Source organism: Chlorocebus sabaeus, chromosome 4 (genome assembly GCF_047675955.1).
Source record: "Chlorocebus sabaeus isolate Y175 chromosome 4, mChlSab1.0.hap1, whole genome shotgun sequence".
Taxonomy (NCBI): Eukaryota; Metazoa; Chordata; class Mammalia; order Primates; family Cercopithecidae; genus Chlorocebus; species Chlorocebus sabaeus.
This window is the reverse complement of record NC_132907.1, coordinates 42,423,671-42,446,483: the sequence shown is the minus strand read 5'-3', so window position 1 is coordinate 42,446,483 and position 22,813 is coordinate 42,423,671. Positions and strand designations below refer to the sequence as shown.

Genomic DNA, 22,813 nt, shown 5'->3' with positions numbered 1-22,813 from the left:
AATCTCCATTTCCTGTGAACATGTATCTTAAGATGACAAATAGCTGTGATTAAGAAATTTCTGCTTGTCAAGGACAGTGCCATCTATTGAGGCAAGTATGCCAAGGACTTGCCTAGTACATCAGAAAATGGTCTACTGTCTCCATTTCCCATTGAGCATTGGGAGAAAATGCCAGCATTTCTAACCAGAGGCTGCACAGTGGTTAGAGGGGCTGGCCCAAACACCCATGAACAGTCCAGGGAGGAGTTTGCAACAAGAAGCCCAGGAGAATATAGTGGCCTCTTATCATGATGCCACTGCAGCAGGAAGAACTTCACATAGCTTCCTTCTGTCTGTTCTCAGCTGAAGACAGAATAGCAGCAGGGCAGGTGCTGGAAATAATGCAGGCTTCTGTTGCTGCATTCTTACTGATCTTGCAGATAAGTGAGAGGACCCCTGAAAGCATTGTGGACTGAAAATGCATGTTTAAATTAAAGTTAAAGTGCGTCTCAGTCATTTAAATTACAGGACAATTCGTACAAGAGATTAAAATGATATATTGGAATTATTGATTGCCCTATTTAATCTAGTTCTACAAAGGTAATTACTGATGTATTTGTTCACAATTTTATCCATGTAAATAACTAACAAATACAGTTACCTTCACAAATTTGATTATTCTCTTGCCTCAACGAAAGGGCAGACTGACTTTCTTAAGTGCTATTTTTAACTTATCTGCAAGACCAAATAAATCAGTAACCCCTAGTGCAAGCAAATAAATCAACATTCCTTCAACTCCCTCAGGAAATTGTGGCTTTGGGTTTGTGAATATTTTGAGAATAATTTGAGAGTAGCAGACTGCCATAAAATGCTGTGAATTGTCTCTGCATTTCAGTAAAGAGCTTCAAAATGGCTACAGGATCTTTTAAATATATGTGATTGAAAGGCATGTGGGCAGCCCTATCCAAAAACCCCTCCTGATCTGTGAGTGACACTTACCAGCAGTGATTAGAGCAAATAAATGCATACTAAAATACCTAAACCCTTTATCACTCAATGAAACTCTGACAGGATCTATGGCCTGAATATGGGTGGAACTGATGGAGCTGAGAAACCTCCTCAAACATGTGAATGAAATTTTTTTCAGTCCCGTAACATATTAAGGGAATTTCTTGGCAGTGTTCCCAAGGCATGGATTTGGATAGGAGTTTCCTCCTGTAGTACATCCAACTTAAACCATGTGGACCCAAAGCACCATAGGATCCACAACATGCTACGGTATAAGAATGGAGATTTCTCAACCCCTCCAGCAAGGACAGGGCCGCTAATGAGCAAGAATTTGAGACATGAGCCCTTTGACTATCTTTCTCTGTCTTCTACCCAGGCCTACCTAGAAATTTTGAGTTGAGAAATGTATGGCTGAAAATGTCCTAAAATGTTTGAAGTTCTGGTTGGTAAGACCGCAAGTCCTACCAGGTGTCTGTATTCTGCAAGTCAGTAGTGCATGAAAAGGCATTGTTACTTATTTACAGTGATATTTTCCTATGTTATAGCTACAGCTGACCAGTCGGCAGCTTCATTTGAAATGGAAATGTCTCAGACTGGCTTCAGTGCTCATTATTCACAGGTATGTTGACCAGTTTGTGGAAAATGAAATATATGTTTGCAAGACTTCCTTTCCCAAAACCAACATCTAGCCATCAGGACTGTAAGTGCAACGTGCAGTTCATAGCTTAAACAATTATGCAGGCTATGATAATGTTTGCTAATTCAAACAGGAAAATGTTGTTTCACAAGCTTCTTATTAGAAAAACATGTTCTCTCATACAGCTCATTGTGTTGTATTAATAGTTGTGAATCAGATAGTGTGAGCTGTGCCTTGTAATTATGTATCTAAATGAAATAATTTAACATATTTGCTACAGATGTGGACATTTTTCCACAGTGTCAAGGAGTTCAAGGGTCTTATTACAATTCCGTGTTCAAGACCTATGATTCTTGGCACCCAGAATAAAGTAGAAAGGCGAGATTTAAAAATATATCATTTGCAGGTAATGAAAGAAAAGGCATAATGGTCCTTGCAAAAGAATATGGACATTTTTATGTGCAATTTTACTGTATAACTTGCGCAAGTTATTTGTGCCTCGATTTCCTTTTCTGTAAAACAGATATGGTAACAATAGCATCTAGCCCATAGAGTTATCCTGAGGATTATATGAGCTAATAAATGTGAAGCACTTTGAATGGTATACCTATACACATTGTTAATGGTGTTTAAGTGTTTCCCCTTATTATTTTTATTAAATATAATTATCTTATCCGTTTGCATGTAAGGACTGGGTCATGCTTGGAGCAGTAGGAGCCTATGATTGGAATGGAACAGTTGTCATGCAGAAGGCTAGTCAAATCATCATCCCTCGAAACACAACCTTTAACGTTGAGTCTACCAAAAAGAATGAACCGCTTGCTTCTTATTTAGGTAAGATTTGGATATAATTATAAAAGAGTTGTCTTACTTTTCCATTTTTTACCTTTAGCATTATTTGCTTATGTTTCTATAGGCTTGCAACCATATAGCAAGATTATTTCAATGAGTCGGGTATTTTTCAGAACCCATGCAAAGTTTCAGGCCTCTGAGCAGCTTTAGTTAGTCAAAATGACACACATGGAAGACACTGTTTGTTAGTAGGGCTATCTAATGCAGGGTATGGTTTCGGATGATATGTGCCCTTTCTGACATGTTCAGTTTCTCTGTATCTGGTATCAATTTTAACTTCAAGAAGAGCTTTCAACCTGTGGACAAGAAATGAGAGTAGAAAAGGAAACCTCAACTTCTCCTATATCCTGAAAACCAAAGTCGTGTATTGTCTTAAATGTCTCCTATCATTAATTTCTCTCTATGGGTCCTAATTTTGGAAAATAAAAAATATATTTTGTCATGTAACTTCTTCTTTAATAGCTCCATTCACAATCAGACAAATATTGAACTTAAACCCAGTGATGTAACATGATCTTGTTTCCCAGTGTCTTGCCAGAAATGAGGAGGTATGTGTCTGGTACCACTTTATTTGGGATCTATACCAAGCTGAGCAATGCCTAGGGGATGCCAGTGAACTCTCCCATCACTGAACAAAGATCTCTGTGAACAATTGGGAGGACCTAGGATAGAAAGGACCATCAGGATATGTATTCCCAGTTCTTACTCACTCAACAAATATTTGGGGGCCCCTCTTTTGCCCCAGGCATTGATCTTAGTACTGGGGATGCAGTGATAAAGAAAAAGAATACCTTGGCCTGGAAGCATTCAGTTTCACATGTTAGCATTCCTCTCTGGGATCTTTCTGTCCCAGAGGCAAGTCTTTTTCTCTCTGTCCCAGTTGCTTTCTATTTTACCAGCAAGGTGGCAGGTCTTTACTGCAGTGTTTATACATCTGCTTATTTAAGGACACCTATTAAAGCTGTAGGGGCAGCAGGACTTAAGAAGAATAAAAGGACTGTAGTTTTAGATGACTAAAAATATAACATCAACAGCAGCTACACTGTGACTGCTAAAATCTCTTAAGACATGTAGAACTGCATGAATGAAAGTCAACTCTGTTTCTCATAGAAATCCTATTGCATTCCACTCTGGTCAGCCGACAGCTAGAGTATCTTGTTGTTCTAAGTATCACATGCTAGAGGGAGAAAATGACAAACTAGGATGTGCCAGTAAAAGGTTACATAGAGAAGTTAGCTCCAGAAGCAATTCCTTGCTACAAGTCTCACTCTCTCCAAAACCTAAAGAAATTGAAGGTTAGAAAACAAAGTGTGCATTGCATGTCTTTTAAGTATTTGGAGGATTGTGATATAAAATATAGGGGTTAGGCTTAAAATTCATTTCAAATTTCAGCGTTAAAAGAGATCCCATGGAGCATGTAGTCTTAATTTCCAATTGAGAAACTGAGAGATAGAACAATTGTGTCCCAGCTGCCTATGACAGGTGTGAAACCACAATTGAGACTTCCTGATTCTTATGTCAGTGTTCATATCACAATATTGAAATAACTGATTCTGGGTTGATTAAGAAAGCACTGCACAAATACTGAGTACCAGCAATGTGCCAAACACTGAGTTTATAGAGAATAAGAAGATAGATGAGGCAGGTCAATTCCTACATTCATAAATCTTACTTTTTTGGGTGAGAGACAATAATGGAACATGCAATCACTATCAGTATGATATGTGCTATGACACAGAATATCTAAAAAAAGAGGGCTGGGGATTAGATTAGATATCTTCTAAAAGTTCGCTTCATCCTAAGGTTCTATGAGACTGTTTACGTGAAATACCTTGGAATCAAGAACCAGCTTAACCTGAGGCTTCCTTGTATTCTATGTAGAATAAATATAGAACATTTATCTTCCTATATAATGGATGACATATAAATTAGTAAAACTCCTTATGAAAGGCATTTGACAGTGTATTTACAGAGCTATAAAAATGTTCATACCACATTTATACAGAAATTTCACTTCTGTGGACCTAACCTAAGGAAAAAAATCCAATATTTAAGAATGCCAAGTGAACAGTTATTTCCACTGTATTATTATTTATGGTATTGAGGGAAATGCCGTTATCCTAAATGCCCCAAAATATGCAGATAGTTAAGTAAATAGTAAATCCACTTAACGAATATTGTACACTCATAAAAATAAAAATTATAAAGCTGCTGATACTAAAGACTTGACGCAGTTATGGTACAAGATGTACAATTAGCGATAGCCATGGGGTCATAGAGACTTGAGTTTGTTTTCTGATTCTGCCTCTGGCTATGGCTTTAGGGAAATTACTTTCCCGCTGAAAGCCTCAATCTTACTATTTCTAAACTGGAAATAATTACACCATATATATCATTTGGATTGTTAGGTTAAGTAATGACTGTGTTTAGTACTGTGCCTGACACACAGTTAATAATCAATGGGTGTTGTCTATTATCTTATTATGTAAATGTTATTTTGTATTTTTTATTATGTAATGTTATATAATAAACATTCCTCTTATTAGTATTGTGGTAGGCAGAATAATGATCCCCAAAGATGTCCATGTGCTAATCCCTGGACCCATGAATAGGTTACTTTGCATGGCAAAAGGGACTTTTCAGATATGATGAAATTAATGATCCCGAGATGGGAAGATTATCTTCAGATATCTGGCTGGACCTGATATAATCAAGCATTCTAAAACTCAGAGAACCTCTCCTGGATGTGTCCAGAGGGAGACAGAACTATGGGAAAATGGTCAGAGAGATGCAATGTTGTTGGCTTTAAAGATGGAGGGGGGCCACAAGCCAAAAACTGTGGATGACTCCAATGCTACAAAGGGCAAGAAAATGGATTCTCCTTGATAGGCTCCCGAAAGGAACACTGACCTGCCAATATCCTGATGTTTAGTCCAGGAAGCTCTATGCCAGACTTCTAATATACAGAATTGTAAGATAATAAGTTACGATGCTTTAAGCCACCAAGTTTTTAGTAATTTGTTACAGCAGCAATAGAAAACTCATACATAATACAAAATAATAATAGTAGCTGACATTAGTGCTATTACTAGTAAGTATTGAGTATTTACAAAATTAAAGACACTGTGTGAAGCCCACAAAGATGTGTATGATATTCTTGTCACTCTTAGGAAGCCCACATATTTTAATTGATAGCACTGTAGTTTTTGGTATTCTTAATTATATGTGATTAAATTCCTTTAAAATAAGTAAACTTTTAAGAATCCTAAGTTTGTCATTCCCAAAAAGCTTTGGTTAAACGTTGCTTAAAGCAGACTTGGATAATTCAACTTAAAGATGGCACTGTAAGTGAGAAAATATTAAAAGAATCATTGCTGACCACACTATTTATAATATATGACTTCTCTCTGTCCAAAAAGGAAATTTTTGGATATGTTTTCTACAGTGTGCTGAGATTTCCTTTTCTGTTTCAGAAATTATTTCATTAGCTTACTCACAAGTGAGGGTATGTGACATTTTGCCAACATAAAGTCTAATACATGTAGGATTTCTTTCAAAATAGAAAAGCATCCAAAAGGCAGGACAAATACCTTGTGTTTTTTTTTTTTTTTCAGCCAAAATAATATTCTATATCTGAAATGAAGTTTTCAAAATGTTTCTTTGTGGGGGTCACAAATTGAGAAGACACTGAATGTATTTTTTCGTAAATCTGTATGGATTGCAAGTTGTAAGACTATGAAAAATCTTATGAAGAAAGCAGAGAGACAGAGGCTCTATTAGAAAAATCCCATGCTTATCCATAATGATCAATTAGCTGTCAAACATCTGTCTCAGGACATAATCGTACCCCTATCTTTCTATTACCCAAACTGCCTTATGCCAATACAGGAATTGCAAGTGGATTTGGTGGTGAGAATACAGCTGGGATTATGTTTCCCCGCTTCCTCCACCCACAGTTTGCTGAATTCTGTTCCTGCCAACAGCTTCCAAAGGAGAAGGAAAGATCTGAGGCAATGTCATGGCATCAAGACAGATCATACCTGTTTCCCATTACCTCACTAGATCCTGGCCCTTTACCCCAGAAGTGAATTATGAGAGCTGACAGAATTCATTCTTCATAAATTCATGCAAAGGGCTATGCCACCCATTTTGGCCTTTTCTTCCTCTTTTTTTTTCTCTTAATTTAAGTCAGAGTTCCTCTCTTATTGCCCAGGCTGGAGTGCAGTGGCACGATCTCTGCTCATTGCAACCTCCACCTCCTGCATTCAAGTGATTCTCCTGCCTCAGGCTCCCCAGTAACTGGGATTACAGGCGCCCGCCACTATCCCCTGGCTAAGTTTTTGTATTTTTGGTAGAGACTGGGTTTCATCACGTTGGCCAGACTGGTCTCGAACTCCTGACCTCAGGTGATCCACCAGCCTCGGCCTCCAAAAGTTCTGGGATTACAGGCGCGAGCCACCGCGCCCAACCCTCTTCGTCCATCTTATTCTTTTCTTTTTCAGGAAACACTATTAAGCTTAAATATTTATAATTATTTTCCTTCTACTAAATTTAGGCTTTACTTGGCTCTGGCTCTCTTTTTCTTTTCTTCTTTCTTGTCTTTAGACACCCAAGCCTCAATTAGTAACTATGCTAACTGTCCCTGAGATTATTTCAACTAATATTTTTATTTATGAAGTATAAGTCATCAAAGAGAGTTAACTAAATAATCTCACAACTCCTAGCCTCAAACAAAATTTTCAACTTATTTTTAAAAGAGGCCTTTTATCAAGTTACATTCACAGCTCTGCAAATTACACACACACACATACTAACACTCTCATTCTACTCCCTTCTTTATAGTTCTTAGTAGAGTGGCATGAAATAAAATCGCCTTTGTTTTGCACATTCTTCTTTTCCATTTTATGTATGTATAAACATGGCCTGAAAGATTCATTTTAAAACAGTATTGTTGTTAGTAATATAAACATATAACCCATTACATGTTTGAAAAAATATTTTAGATACTATTATGTATAATAATTTAAAAAACCCTCAAAGAAAGATGAAGGAATGAGAATATGAGGAATATTCATAAAGGATAATATGCGTGTGTAACTGTGTTCCTTTAGCATTTGTAAGAATAAACATATTGTATAAAAACTTTTTTTCCTTTTTAACACTTTTGGAAGAAAGTCAAACTTACGTTATAGTAAAATACTTGGTAAGTGAGTTAGAAAATGATATTTTTCTCAGTGAGAAGTGCCATTCTGTGGCATTTTGAAAAATAATCTGACTTCTACTGCACTGAAGAAATCTGGTTATTTGAAGAGTTATTCCTTTTATAAAATCAAAATCTGCATGTGATAATTTTATTCATTGATGTCGCTGTGTTCTCAAAACACAAAGAACAAATCTGATTTTTCACTCAAAAATTAATCTTAAAGACACAATTTATGCTCTTCCTGTAAGCAGCCTGAGATGATCTCTTAAAATGGTTTACTATTCACTTGACCCAGAACAACCCAAAAAATTATGCAAATCAAGAGATTCAAATCTTCATGTTCACTTTAAGAACATCCATGAAAATACCCAGGCAATCAGGGGTGTGTATATCTGAAAAGCCAGCAAGTATCTGAAAGATGTGACTTTCCAGAAGCATTGTGTGCCGTTCCATGATTGCAATGGTGGAGTTGGTAGATATGCCCGAAGCCAAACAGTGGAGCTGGACAGAGGGTTTATGGCCCCAAAAGAGTGCTGAAAGTTTGTGGCACATGCTTAAAAATATAAAAAACAGTGCTGATCTTAAAGGTTTGTATGTAGATTCTCTTGATCATTGTGTACATCTAGGTGGGCGAAGCACCCAAGATACACTGGCTCTGTTTACAGGGCTCATGGTCAGATTAACCCACACGTGACCTCCACCCCCACTGTCGCACCCACCGCACTGAGATGATGCTTACTGAAATAGAACAGATTTTTCTAAACCAGAGGAGGAGGTTGCGCAGAAGAAGAAGGTATTCCAGAAGAAACTGAAGAAACAAAATTAATGACCCAGGAATAACTTCAATATAAAATATATGCGAATAAAATCAAAAGTAGAAAAAAGACAATTCAAAATTTTAAAGAGCATGGAAGCTCAATTAAAAAGAGGAAAGATCAGATATGTGAAAAACGATTCAAGCTCTCTCTGTTGAATAAAGTCACATTAAAATCACAGCAAGGTACTGTTGTTAGACAATGTTTAACACCTATTAAAACATACACAAATTTAAATAATAGTGATAATACACAAAACCTGGGACAGTTTCATGAAATTGTCTTTCATATGGCTGTTCATAGAACAAAGTAGTACAAATTTTCTGGAAACAATTTTCTAGACACTTAAGAATCATTAAAAACTTGATCCAGTGATCTATTCCTTAAAATTTACTGTCAAAAAATCCAGAAGAGGGACAAATTTAAATGCACCAAGGTGTCTTTGAAATCTTAAGTGTAATACCAAAAATATTAAAACCACCTGAATTCTAGTGTTTTATCGGGAAATGCTCATGTAATATAAATGTAATGTCTTTATGCTTTAACCAAGAGAAATCATCTTCAATTATTTAAAATTACAATTTAAAAAGCTAGTAGCAGCACAGAAAAAGTTTACATTTTCTCTGATCCAATTATATAAAAAGTATTAAATTCTGTAGTGCAGACACATATATCCAAATGAAATACAATCGATTTATTACAAAATGGGGTGGGGATGTGCAATGTTTTTGTGTGTGTCATCATTGCTGTATCATTTGTGATTTTAAATAATGAAAAACTCAGACAGGGGGAAAATAGATTCTCCGGAGAAAGCAATTGTGGTAGATAGAGAGCACATTAAAAGCCTCCACCAGAACAAATTCTTACATGCACTGAAGAAAAAATATTATTTTCAAAATATAACCATATAAAAATGATTCTCTTGGTCATTTAGAAAGAGTTTTAATTTATTACATGAAGACTTTAAGGGTCCAGGTGGTATATCTGGAATCTTTCTTTTGTTAGGTTACACTGTAAACTCTGCTACTGCTTCTTCTGGAGATGTGCTCTATATTGCTGGACAGCCTCGGTACAATCATACAGGCCAGGTCATTATCTACAGGATGGAAGATGGAAACATCAAAATTCTCCAGACACTCAGTGGAGAACAGGTAAACTTGAAAAATATTGTTTTATTTAAATTAATCTATTCATACTCTATGTATGTTTACTGTCTATTGTCCTAAACTTTTAAAAATGTGTTATCCACATATTCAGTAACAACTGGGAACAGGGTCCCATGTTAGGTTCTTTGGAAGGATGTATAGTGTCTGTATCTTTGTCTTCATGTTGGATGGGGGTGGAGGTAAGATGTATAATAGGCTGGGCATGGTGGCTCACACCTATAATCCCAGCACTTTGGGAGGCTGAGGCGGGCAGATTACCTGAGGTCAGGAGTTTGAGACCAGCCTGACCAACATGGAGAAACCAAACTCTGCTAAACAGCCTGACCAACATGGAGAAAAAAACTCTACTAAAAATACAAAATTAGCCGGGCGCGATGGCACATGCCTGTAATCCCAGTTACTAGGGAGGCTGAGGCAGGAGAATCGCTTGAACCTGGGAGGTGGAGGTTGCCGTGAGCTGAGATTGTGCCACTGCACTGCAGCCTGGGCAACAAGAGTGGAACCCCATCTCAGGAAAAAAAAAAAAAAAAAAAAAAAATGTATAATAGATGGAGATACAGACATACAAATACATACACAAGAAAAGAGATCCAAAACATTAAGAGGTACAAAATTACCAGTGGCCCAGACAATACAGTCAGAATATGATGAGATTGCTTTAAGCTAGGATTGGTGCAGAAAAGCTTCTTAGAAGATGAAATTTGGGCTGAATCTACCTATCTATATTCTATCAAGGGATGATAGAATATAGATAGGTAGGAAGAGCAGTGAAAGAGAAAGTTAAAAAGATAACATGGACTCATGTGAGGTTTTGAATGGCAAATTAAGAGCTTGGATTTTATCCTGGAGGTAATGGGAAATTGGCTGTAATATTTAAAATTGGAAAATTCTTATTAGGTGGTATTGAATTTAAAATAAATTTGGGAAATTATACATGAAATAACATTTATATATGTATATATATAAACTGAAAGAAACATCATAAATATGCAAACATTTACACACACACATGCGCGCGCACACACACACACACACACACACACATATTAACTGAAAGGAAGATCTAACCATGCTTTTTGTTGTCGTTATTTTTGAATTGTGATAGCTCAGGGAACTTTTATCTCTAAAAAGTTTTCTGTATTTTTCAACAGTTCTACAAGGAGGATTTATTAACTTTATTCCACAGTCCTTTTACAGAGGGTGGGAGAGGGGTTCTTCTTAGCCTTCACTAAATATTCCAACTCTCTAGACTAGAGGGGCAGAGCCGCATCAGCCCTGCTGTTCTGCAGGAGTCTGAGCTGCAGCCCAGCGCAGCAGTAAAGCTCAGGTGCAGGGATACTCACATTAGTCACGTCCACAGACTGCACTGGCTTTCTAGCCCCATGCCCCGCAGGAGCAGTATCTTTTATGACAGCACCATAGACATAGCTTCCAGGGTCTCTACAAAGGGCAGGCTGGCTACAAGAGTAACTGCACTCTGGGAAGTCAAAACTATGTCATCTTCATCAGGTCCTTATAAATCATTTATAGTTCCACACAGCCTGCATACAATATCCCAATAAGAGATTATTTTTACCCCATCAGGGGTAAAAGCAACAGCTTAGCCTTAGTGGTAAAGTTGAAATCCCAGCCTCAGCAGATTCCCAGGGCAACAGAGTTAGAGTAACTAAAGGTCAGATCCTCATGTATCAGGTGAAAGGGTTTTATTAACTCTTTGCCCACATTTATACTCGGAAAATGCATAACAGTTAGAGTAAGGCTATTGTTATAGCTCAAACTGGAGGTAAGAAGAATGTAAAATAAGATGTCAGCAGTAAAAATGGAAAAGGAAGGGGCATGACAGATATCAATAAGAAGAAATTGACAATAGTAAAATGAAGTATTTTAGATGACATCTTAGATCCATTATCACTCCATTAATTGTCTACAAGACAGGAAGTGTCAAATTTTATGAAAATTTACATATGAAAGTCGAGGAGAGTATCATGAATGATTTAAATCATGAATGACTTCAGTTTCAGCCTGGGAATCTGAAAGAAAGGTGGCTCCATGATTAGAATGTTAACACCTCAAGCAATTTAGGTATTTTTAACAGTGACGTTTGGCTTTTAGACATGTTCCTTGTAACAGTAAGCACAAATTCAGATATTTGCATGTGCCAGTAAAGTAAAATCAAAATAGGTAAAGTCAATGAGTAAATCTGCTGGGTGAAAAAACACAAGAAGTGGTGGGAATCATAGCCCTGGGCAGCTTGTAAAATTCCACCGAGCTCCAGTTGACCGTTGCCATGAGGGAAGGAAAACCCAGTGTTGCAAGATCTTCTATTTTATTTATGTTTATAATTAATTCAACTTTTAAAAAGACCTCTTAAGCCCCTCAAAAACCTGTGAGAAAAGTGCACTCAAAAGGCAGTGTCTTTTGCCCACATGCCTAGGAGCAATGTCTAGAAATGTAGAACTGAAGCCTTGAGAAGGAAGACAGAATGATATTTGCAATTGCCTTAGTAGAAATGTTTAAGAAGGATTGGTTATCTAGGGTAAGACAATGGGAAAAAGCTACAGGTCTGAGCTTTAGAAGAGGCCAAAATTCAGAAAATGGGAGTGGGGGAAGAAGCCAGTAAATATGAAAGAGTGTCTATGCCACAGGGGCAGAAGCAAGATTGTAAGAGTAAAATCACAGAAGCCACTACAGGGAGATGTACAATAAGATAATTATTAAGAGCATCAAATATTAAACATAGAATAATATTTGAAAAACTTGTTTAAGCATTTGGGTAATGAAGTGTAAGTTCTCTGCTTTTGTCTAAACAGATTACTATCTTTAAATGAGAAAACATATTGCTACAAGGGATGATCCCCCTGCAATCCTTCTATATTTTTCTATGTCCCATAGCTGCTGGGATAACACTTAATCACTAAATTGAGAAGACAATCTTCCAAGACTATGAGGTGAAATATGCCACACCAGTATTCCAGGACAACTCAGTTCCTTATAATGTATTTAAACATATATGCAACCATTACAGAATGCATTCTACTGCTTATCTAATTTTATTTCCTTAAAAAATCACTATAGTATTACTGACCTTTTCTGATTTGTGGAGAAGAAAGAGAGGTTAGAATGAAATCTAAAGAAATTCATTTTGTTACTGTCAAGCAATGAAATCTGTAACAGCTGTTCATCCTCAAAGATGGAACCGACTAATATTCTTTATCCTCATGAAAGAGCCAATAAATAACTTTCAGGGAGCATCAATTTCTATCTTTCATTTCCTTTGCCAACTAGCTCCTCTACTGGATTGCTAGAAGTAAAACAAATGTAGATTTCAGCTTCCTTGAGAATTTCTGATGTTCATTGGGCTGTTTTGTTTCATTTTGTGTCCTAGATTGGTTCCTACTTTGGCAGTATTTTAACAACAATTGACATTGACAAGGATTCTAATACTGACATTCTTCTAGTCGGAGCCCCTATGTACATGGGAACGGAGAAAGAGGAGCAAGGAAAAGTGTATGTGTATGCTCTCAATCAGGTAATGGTGTCTGAGTTTGGTAGAAATCCAGTAAAATCTCTTCCTTCTCTTCATTTTTGAATAATAGGTTCTAATTTTTCACTCACTTTGAAAAAACAGAGCAAAGAAGCTATCAGGATTTATTCACTCCACCAACCCCTCAGTTTTGAAATGACCACTTAAAATTCTAATAAAGTAGCTCCAACCCTTAGATATTTTCTGCTTGGAAATGTGAACTATGTTTAACACTGTATAGGATAAAGGAGGTAAATATAAATCTCACTAAACTGTTAAATAAACCCACAAGGCTTATTTAGGCTAGGAGGCTCATCAGCTCTGGCTTGGAGGCGGATGATAACCTCAGCAGTTAAATCAGATAGGGTTGAGGGGGAGACGTCATGAGTTTCAAGGCAGCGACACTGCAGACTTCCCGGAAATACTTCACTGCGCTGGAGCGAGATTTTGTCTTCCATGCCTGACTTTAGACATCATTTTTTAAGTTAAATAATTTTTAATTTCTTCATTAGAAGAATGTTTTGCTCTTTACAGCAAAGCCAGTGTTTATTTAGCTTTTCCAAATATGTACATTCTCTCCTAAATTGATTATTTTAAATAATAAATCATATATCTTTCTTCCTATCATTTTTTGGCTTCCTCCTGTCAACTTTTTTTTGTCCCAGGCTGTTTTGTTCTTTTTCCAAGAAAGTGTATTCTCGATCACCTTTGCTAGTACTTTCTGTCTGGGATTTTTTTTCTTCTTCTTCCACTCTAGGCAGCTTTAGAGAAAGTTTCCTTTTAAAGCAGAATAAATTTTCACTTTGCACAATATTGGGTGAAGAGGGGATAGTGGTACAAATTAAGGATTTAAATATTATTTGGCCTGAAACAGATGCTCTGAATTATATACTCACTCAATTGCATTAAAGAGAGATTCCATTAAAGTGTGTCTCCCACACTTCTACAATCTGCTCTTTGGAATCCCTAACTTTGCTCTCAGATAGGCACAATTTTAAAGAAATTTTACCACCCTTACCACTAATGTACAAATGGCTGTTAATAGCACTGATTTAGTATACTTTAAAATTTTTACTCTGCTGTAGTAATGATGGAAATCTGTAAATATCCTGTTTATCTTTCTTCCAGACAAGGTTTGAATATCAAATGAGCCTGGAACCTACTAAGCAGACGTGCTGTTCATCTCGGCAGCACAATTCATGCACAAAAGAAAACAAAAATGAGCCATGCGGGGCTCGTTTTGGAACTGCTATTGCTGCTGTAAAAGACCTCAATCTTGATGGATTTAATGACATCGTGATAGGAGCTCCGCTGGAAGATGATCACGGGGGAGCTGTGTACATTTATCATGGAAGTGGCAAGACTATAAGGAAAGAGTATGCACAAGTAAGAATTGAAACATACAGATTCCCACCCTTCAGTGATAAGTCGATTCGATGCCAGGCATTACCTGTCTAATTTCATGAGTTATTTAATTTCTTCCTCCTGACCTTATTGGGAAACTAGATTTAATTCTCTTTAAGTGCTCCTTATAGATTAATTACTTTATATTTTATACATTTATCTAATTTTCTTTCTGTTGTTATTTTCCATGTCTCCAGGATTTGACTTTTTGAAACAGTAAAAAACAAAAGAATACTTTGTAACAATGCTGTTTAACATCTTCAGTGTGTCCCATTCTAAATAGAGGGCACTGCTTTGTGAATAAGGCAAAAATAATTATATGACTTAACCAATAAAAGAAATTAGATTCTTGATTTTATATTTAATGTTCATGCTGTTATAAAAAATTGCATTAAGTTCATATTTATCCATTAAGTTGATATATTTTCCTCAAGTGAATTAGGATTTCTAAAGGTTTATAATTTTCTCACAAGTAATCCTTAGGAAAAATAAATCTGAATATTAAGTTTAAGCTGGAGGGAGCTTCTGTTATTCTTGTTTGTACTTTGTTGTCAGTTAACAGCTCTAATCCATAAGCATATTTTTTTCCTGCATTAGAAAAATAACAAGTTACAAAAGTGCTAAATGCACCATAAAAACAAAATAATTTAAAGGAGTTTGAATGTAATTGTCTGTTTTTAGGTAATCATAGTCGGTTAGATATTGAACAGCTACTTACAAATAAAACAGAATTCACTACTTTCTAACTTACATAATTTGAAAAGAAATCAGAATATTAACTATTTCATTTTCTATTTGAGTGTTCTCTTTGGTTCTGTAGTCAACAGAGCTCTCAAAATCTATTCATGTAATGCAAACATGAGTGATTTTTCATAAAACCATAACAACAATAGTGAACAGAATAAAGGGCTTATTTCAATAAGAGCACTTGTAGCCATTTGATAAATAATTTGTTTCTGTTGAAAATCTTTATGGCATTATTTACATAACAAGAGACAGGCAATATTAATGACTGGGGCATGATGGAATTAGGAAACACAGGAAGAGGTTCTTTCTTATATTCTTCCACTTTATTCCTTCAGTGTCAATCCTGTAAATTTAATGGGGTAGCATTTGAAGTAGAAAAGGAAAGCTAAATCATTGTGAGATGAAATAGATTGTCATAAACAACTTGTTTTCTAAATGGTGATAAATCAAGATGCAACTTTAAACAAAAACAACAAAAAGAATATTAGAGTTGGATTTGTTTAATTACTGGCAAAATGCTTTTTGAAGGAATAGGTGAAGATGTGCTTACTCATTTCCATGAGAACCAGATGCTGCTTATGTGTGGGATAATCCAGAATCAAACAGTCAAGCCCATAGAACCAATGAGGCAGATATCTCCTGAATTCTTCACTTAAAAAAATGAGGATGGCTGGGTGCAGTGGCTCATGCCTGTAATCTCAGCACTTTGGGAAGCCGAGGCAGGCAGATCACAAGGTCAGGAGTTCGAGACCAGCCTGGCCAACATGGTGAAACCCCGTCTCTACCAAAAATACAAAAAATTAGTCGGGAGTGGTGGTGCGCACCTGTAATCCCAGCTACTTGGGAGGTTGAGGCAGGAGAATTGCTTGAACCTGGGAGGCGGAGGTTGCAGTGAACTGAGGTAGCGCCACAGCACTCCGGCGTGGGTGACAGAGCGAGCCTCCGTCTCAAAAACAACAACAACAACAACAACAACAAAAAACAACTTTAAAATGAGCCTAACCTGTTTAAGCATGAAAACTGTTTCCATTTGGTTTTCCTTAGTGGGCTTCTTATTTTATGTTCTTTATGTGTAACACAAGAATCTGAGAAGACTTGAAGTTTAGGGAGGGTTTGTAAGTCCTGTCTGCTTGCCATGGACTTCTGTTAAAAGCATTAGCTTCAGCCTGAACCAATGCTAAGTCAGGAAGTACAGATATCAAACATACCATGTATGGTAATATGCACAGATCTGTCTTCAAGACATACTCATTTGTGCCATTTCAACGTTGTAAATACATGTGAGTGGAATTGAGTCTTGTGCTCTCAACTTTTAGGACAATTTTTGAAAGACCATAGAGATTACATATTGGAAAATGTATTTGATGGGATGTATTATTTATACCCAGCCACAAAGTTCAGTGAACTCCAAATTGACCCCTAGAACAATCTTCTACTCCTCTCCCCACTGTCCTAATATGATATGTTTTCAAGATCTCCAGCACCTTTAAATATGTCTGTGTGATGGGATTGGCTAGGAAGCAGAAAGCACAGAACCAATTACTCATACTGTTTCCTTTGAGGATTAGACAAAATGACATTATATAATTTTTCCCTCTGTCTCTGGTGTCAGTGACCTTGAAATGATTTTGTCTGTACTATAAAAAGAGCAATATCCTCTGGGAACATCTGAGTTTTTCCTCTTATCTCCACGTGAAGGACCTCTTGGGCGGATTCCCAAAAGATCTTTAATTTTGATTTTGTTAAACAATTTAAATTCTCAGATTTATTTGAAACTGTTTTGAACAGACTCTTCTCATATGAAACTCTTTTTTTGGATTCTCACAGCGTATTCCATCAGGTGGGGATGGTGAGACACTGAAATTTTTTGGCCAGTCTATCCACGGAGAAATGGATTTAAATGGTGACGGCCTGACAGATGTGACTATTGGGGGCCTTGGTGGTGCTGCCCTCTTCTGGTAAGTATTTTAATAACATCCTGTTAATCTGAGACTGGGTCACCCATAACTTGCCGAGCTCCCAGTGTGATTGGAGCTCTTATCATACCAAATATCTATTTCCTTTTGTGTTCCACTATGCAGATACAAGTTATTCAGCTGAGTGAGCTGAAAGAGTCAATATATCTTAAGAACAAAGAAGCTATATGAAAGAAACAAGTAGAATGAACTCTTAATTTGGTGTGTCTATTATGTGGTTTACACTAAAATAGGTATTCTGTTTTAGGAGAGGTATAGGGGAAGAGAAGATCTTACAGAGGATGTATATAAACAATAAACCATCCCTAATATTGGGTTGCTTACAAGGTTTTAGAGATAATCGACTTTTTATTCATTGGCCTGATACATAGAAACAGATAATTCAGCAGCATTCTCTGACTGTTTATATTGTTGTCAAGCCTAGAGGCATCTTAAGTAATATCTATGCTCAGCTGTTAAAATGCCCGCATCCCCCAATTTGCCCAGTTTTTTCAGATACATACATTCACAATGCTTTATTTATTAAGCATAAAATAATAATTTAGTAAGCAATAACGTTAATAACCATAGCTTTAACTAGCTAAAATATCCTATTTCAAAAACTGTTCTGTTTGAAAAAAATTACTAGGAAGTCAAGAATCAACTTAATGAGAAACCCACATGATAATTTTGAAAAATATAATAAATTTCATTAAGAAATATAAAGGAAGAGTTTCATAAGTAAAATGTCTATTCCAAGTGACCTTATGAGAAGTCCGCATGTTGATTCTCCTAAATTAATGCATTGGTTTACTGTAATTCAGGTGGAAACATACTTCAATTCTCTTTTTCCCAAAAATTTACCTAGAAGAGTAGTAAACAGTGAAAGAAAGATGAAGATAGAGAGGTGAAAATAAATGACTTTGCTGTAATTTAACATAATGCTTAAGAACTAATGGTCAAATTAGAATCGTACAGTAAATTGTGCACATACAATAATCACTATGTTAAAAAAAAAAAACTTTACAGTAGAGGGGAAAGAAGACTGAGGGGTGATACCTAAGAAAAGGGAATATTAGGCAGCTGAGTGGCTGGGACTTTGGGGAGGACTCGCCAGAAACCAAGGCTCAAAACCAGAAGTCAGCAGTGTCAGAGACAATGTATATATTTCAATTTTGTTTGAACTGTTAATCCTGAATTAGTTTTTTATGCTCCCTTTAGCTCACAAATATTTATTTTATTAATTCTCATATTAAAAATATGTTTTCAGGATTTTTATGCTCCAGTTTTGTTTCAAGGCCTTCTTGCAAAGCTTTGCAAACTTATTTATGGTTTTTCCTGCCCCGAATCAAGGCATTGATGGGCCAAAATGATGGTCATTTCTCTAGCATAGTCCAGGCTCCATTGACAGCAGAATGGACCAAACCAATAAACTGGGACACAAAGACTAAAATTCACAATGCCTAACAAGAAGTGAGAGTGTATACAAATGACAGGCAATAGGAAGAACATTTGGAAGCAAATAGTGAGGGTCTTGTCATGAGACCTGGACTGACCCCCAAGAAAGATGTGGCTGGGGCAGAGAGGATGTGTGGGGTAGATAATGGTCAAGACAGCTTCATGCCTGGAGAATCCTTATTACTAAGCAGGAAACTAGGCATGTTCATTCATTGCTGATGAAAGGGTAAACTGGTTGAAACTCATTAGAAGGTCTTTATCAATAAGTATTTAAAAGCATTCCAATGTTCCTACTTTTTACCAAGGATTTAATTTCCTAAAAATGTAAAGATACAATCTAGAAGTACGATTGAAGACGTCATCACAGCACTGCATGTAATGCCATCTTTTAATAATGTTAAATTTACCACTATACTCAGAAACCTTTTTTTTAAATTAAGCTAAATATCCAATGAGAGGGGACTGAGTGCATAGATTATGGTATGTGCAGATGCTGGTATAGTCTATTCCCATTAAAAATAATGACTTCCATTAAAAATCATATTCTCAGAAAAATGTAAATATTGGAAAGTTGTTCATTGTAATATAATATTTTTAAAATATGTATGCATACATATGAAGATGTGCTTTTGTACATATATATATGGATGCATGTGTATATGTATATGCACATTTTCTTCTGTAAAGAAAAAACCACCGAGTGTACTAAATGTTAATGGTGATTATTGCTGAGTGGTAGTATTACAAGTTATTTGTGTTTTCTTTATGCACTTCTATGATGTTTATATTTTCTATGAGTACATTGTTTTAACAGAAAAAAGAAAACCACCATTTTTTAAAGCAAAAGCATAAGTAGTGACTTCATTATTCACAAGATACATAGTTACAAGGGGCTAGCTCTGGCCACAAGGCAGAAACCAGGTAAAAATGTGCAATAATTGTTCTAGCGTGGATCTAAGACAATGGCCTCAGGATCCATATATTCCCCATGTCTAAGATCTTACTCTGATCTCATTTTGGATTAGTAGACATCATTGGGTTTTAGAGTTAAAATGATTGAGTTTAAAATCCCAGGTTTTTCCTCTTAATAGCTTTTGACCTGGCGTAAAATATTTAACCTTTCAGAGCCCCAGTTATCAAACATAAAACAGAAATGATGTTTCTTATAATTAATCTTAAGAATTCAATGAAATAACATCCATGTCTAGCACACTGCCTCAAATGTTATTTTGCTTTTCCTTCCTAGAAATAGAGGAAGAGCTGAACTCACAAGGACTGACAATATTACAGTCCAGATGAGAGATAGCAGGGGCCTACGAGCTACTCAGGGACCTTTAGACTTCTTTCAAATTGGAAACAAACTCGTAAATCCCCAAAATGTAGTTGATTCTGGGGTTTCACCTGGGCACTTGGTTCCATCTCTTTTCCATCACAGGCAAAACTAGATCTTTGGCGTTTGAACCAAAAGCCCCAAATGGTTTCCAAACATAACCTGCATGTCTTAGAACATCAGATATAATCTCTTCTGTCACAAGGATTAATTAAATAAACGGAGTCCTGAGTGCTGTATTATACACGAAGCAGACCCCCTTCCATGCCCTCACTTTGCACACCCAAGTTGATAACATTCATTAAATGTAAAAATGTGTGAGTAATCCCATTGTTTTTGTTTGGAGGTCCCGAGATGTGGCCGTAGTTAAAGTGACCATGAATTTTGAACCAAATAAAGTGAATATTCAAAAGAAAAACTGCCATATGGAGGGAAAGGAAACAGTATGCATAAATGCTACAGTGTGTTTTGATGTGAAATTAAAATCTAAAGAAGACACGATTTATGAAGCTGGTAAGCAAAATAATTATAGCAAGTACTTTTGGGTAGAGGACGATGTATTTGCTCCAGCATGATGAAATCCAGCAGGATATTGTATTCTCCCCACCATGGTGAGCTGCACATCATATTTGCCCCAGTGAACATGTAGAACCTTGAAAAAAAATTCTGCTGCAAAAGGAATAGGTTATGGAACCCAGTCAATTCTGGAGCAGAAATTACATGTTTGTATGCAGCGCCCTCAACACTGCATAGTGTCTGCCTGGCTCTCCTACTTACTATGTACAATCAGAAGCTTAAGAAAAAAATACCGATTCAGAGGTAGAGTTTAGAAATTGGGTCCCAAATGGGCCCAGTTTTCTTCCCTGTGGGTTTCTGCGAAGAATTTTCTCTCCCTTCTCTTGCCCCCTCCTGGGAAAGACTGGTATTGCAGAGAACCCGAATGCTTCACCATTCCCACATTTCTGAGATCCTTTGCTCCACTGAGGTGACCCTAGTTTCTGAGAGTCAGACTTGCTGTGCGTGTGTGTTCTCAGGTGCATCAGGTCAGCCTGTACTTCCTCGTCCTCCCTTTGTTCTCCACTTTCTAAGGCAGGTTTTTAATGATGTTGAAATATGCTCGAATCAAAGCTATAAAGACCATTGACTGCAGAAGAAAAATTTACTCTGTAACCAAATATAAGCAGAATGAGAAAAACCATTAATCCTTAAAATCTGTTTTCCTTGATTTGTTCCATATGTGCATGTATATGCTCTGAAATAGCCTCCTGACTAGAAAGATCAATGAGGTATAGGAATATAAAGTAATGACTTTTGCGTTTTATATGTAACTTTATTTCAGTCTTACTTAATTTTTGCAAAGTAACTAAGTGATCAAATAAGGATTATTGTAGCCTTCATATGAAGTGTAAGATTTCACTTATTTTCTTTATTGTGGTACGCTTATTTTATTGAACCTTAATAGTGGCTTGAACATAAGCTGAGATAATGTCCTTTTATACATAAATAGATTAAAATGTATATATTTGTAAACAAGTAACTAATGTATATTTTTGCCTCTATTGAAATATAACATAATCAATATTCTAACAGGGTTCCAACATTTCTAAAGTTAAAAGGAATATTTTAAGTGAAAATATAATAATTACTGTGGTGGTCTGGAAATTAGATGATAGGCAGGTGTGCATGTGTGTATAAGAATTATAAACAATAAATGTAGTTAAACACTGAAAGCACAGTGAACTCAGAGAGCAGTTCTATAGAGTTCCTCAAGGTTATCTTTATGACTGCTAATACCATTGTTATTATAGTGTGGATATGCTGAACAATAGAATCTTTCTCAATTGATTGCCAAAGAGATTTTTCTATAATGCTAATTTAATAATCTGTACAATATGAGAATCACTTCAATTAAATATTTCCATCAATTATTTTTTAAAATTTTTGTAGATTTGCAGTACCGTGTCACCTTAGATTCACTAAGGCAAATATCACGAAGTTTTTTCTCTGGAACTCAAGAGAGAAAAGTTCAAAGGAACATCACAGTTCGAAAATCAGAATGCACTAAGCACTCCTTCTACATGTTGGCAAGTAAATCATATATCGTAGCTGCCTTATTCCAAATCAAGAATATAGTAGAGATGTCTTATTTCAAGTCAATTGAATTCTTACTGTTTTATTTCAAAATGCACTTATGATGTCATAAAGGAAATTTTATCTTGTTTGTTCATTTTTATCATAAAATCGCAAGTCTAATTTTCTCATTTCCAAATACTTGTAAAACTATCTCTAGTCTTCCCTGTCTGCGTTGTGACATCCATATAGTATGGAACGGCAGAAAAAGACACAGTGTTCTAGTTGACAAGAAACCTTACTCGTGTCTTCATTTCTTTCATTCATTCATTTATTCCTTCAACTTGAAAACATTGAATTTCTGTGGGCTTTGTCTGTCAGTTGTGGGTGATAAGTGAATGACTGCTCTGGGGGGCAGACTGCTGGGCTGTACGCTTTCTGGGATTCATGTAACTATATATCTCGCTGTTTGACTTTAGAGCAAAGGGGAAAATTATCTGCTATTTTCTATCATCTGTAGGCTTTGTGCTACTTCGGGTTTTTTTGTTTTGTTTTTTGTTTTAATTTTAGTGGATGAGGGAGGTTTGGAAAGCAAACTATTAATCTTGAGAGATGGCTGGTAAGCCAGTGTGAACCATTTAAAATGTGTTTTGTTGGGACATTGTG

The 22,813-nt window shown here is 36.2% G+C and overlaps 1 protein-coding gene across 1 annotated transcript in view; it reads left to right on the top strand.

Annotated features, from left to right (window-relative positions):
- ITGA1 (integrin subunit alpha 1) overlaps positions 1–22,813 on the top strand; it is a 173,541-nt gene that overhangs the window by 114,763 nt on the left and 35,965 nt on the right. Inside the window, exons 10-17 of the mRNA XM_007972149.3 lie at positions 1,533–1,606; positions 2,314–2,458; positions 9,500–9,645; positions 13,046–13,189; positions 14,312–14,569; positions 17,162–17,292; positions 20,424–20,590; positions 22,025–22,161. Coding sequence (XP_007970340.3) covers positions 1,533–1,606; positions 2,314–2,458; positions 9,500–9,645; positions 13,046–13,189; positions 14,312–14,569; positions 17,162–17,292; positions 20,424–20,590; positions 22,025–22,161 — 1,202 coding nt within the window. The remainder of the gene's footprint in view (positions 1–1,532; positions 1,607–2,313; positions 2,459–9,499; positions 9,646–13,045; positions 13,190–14,311; positions 14,570–17,161; positions 17,293–20,423; positions 20,591–22,024; positions 22,162–22,813) is intronic.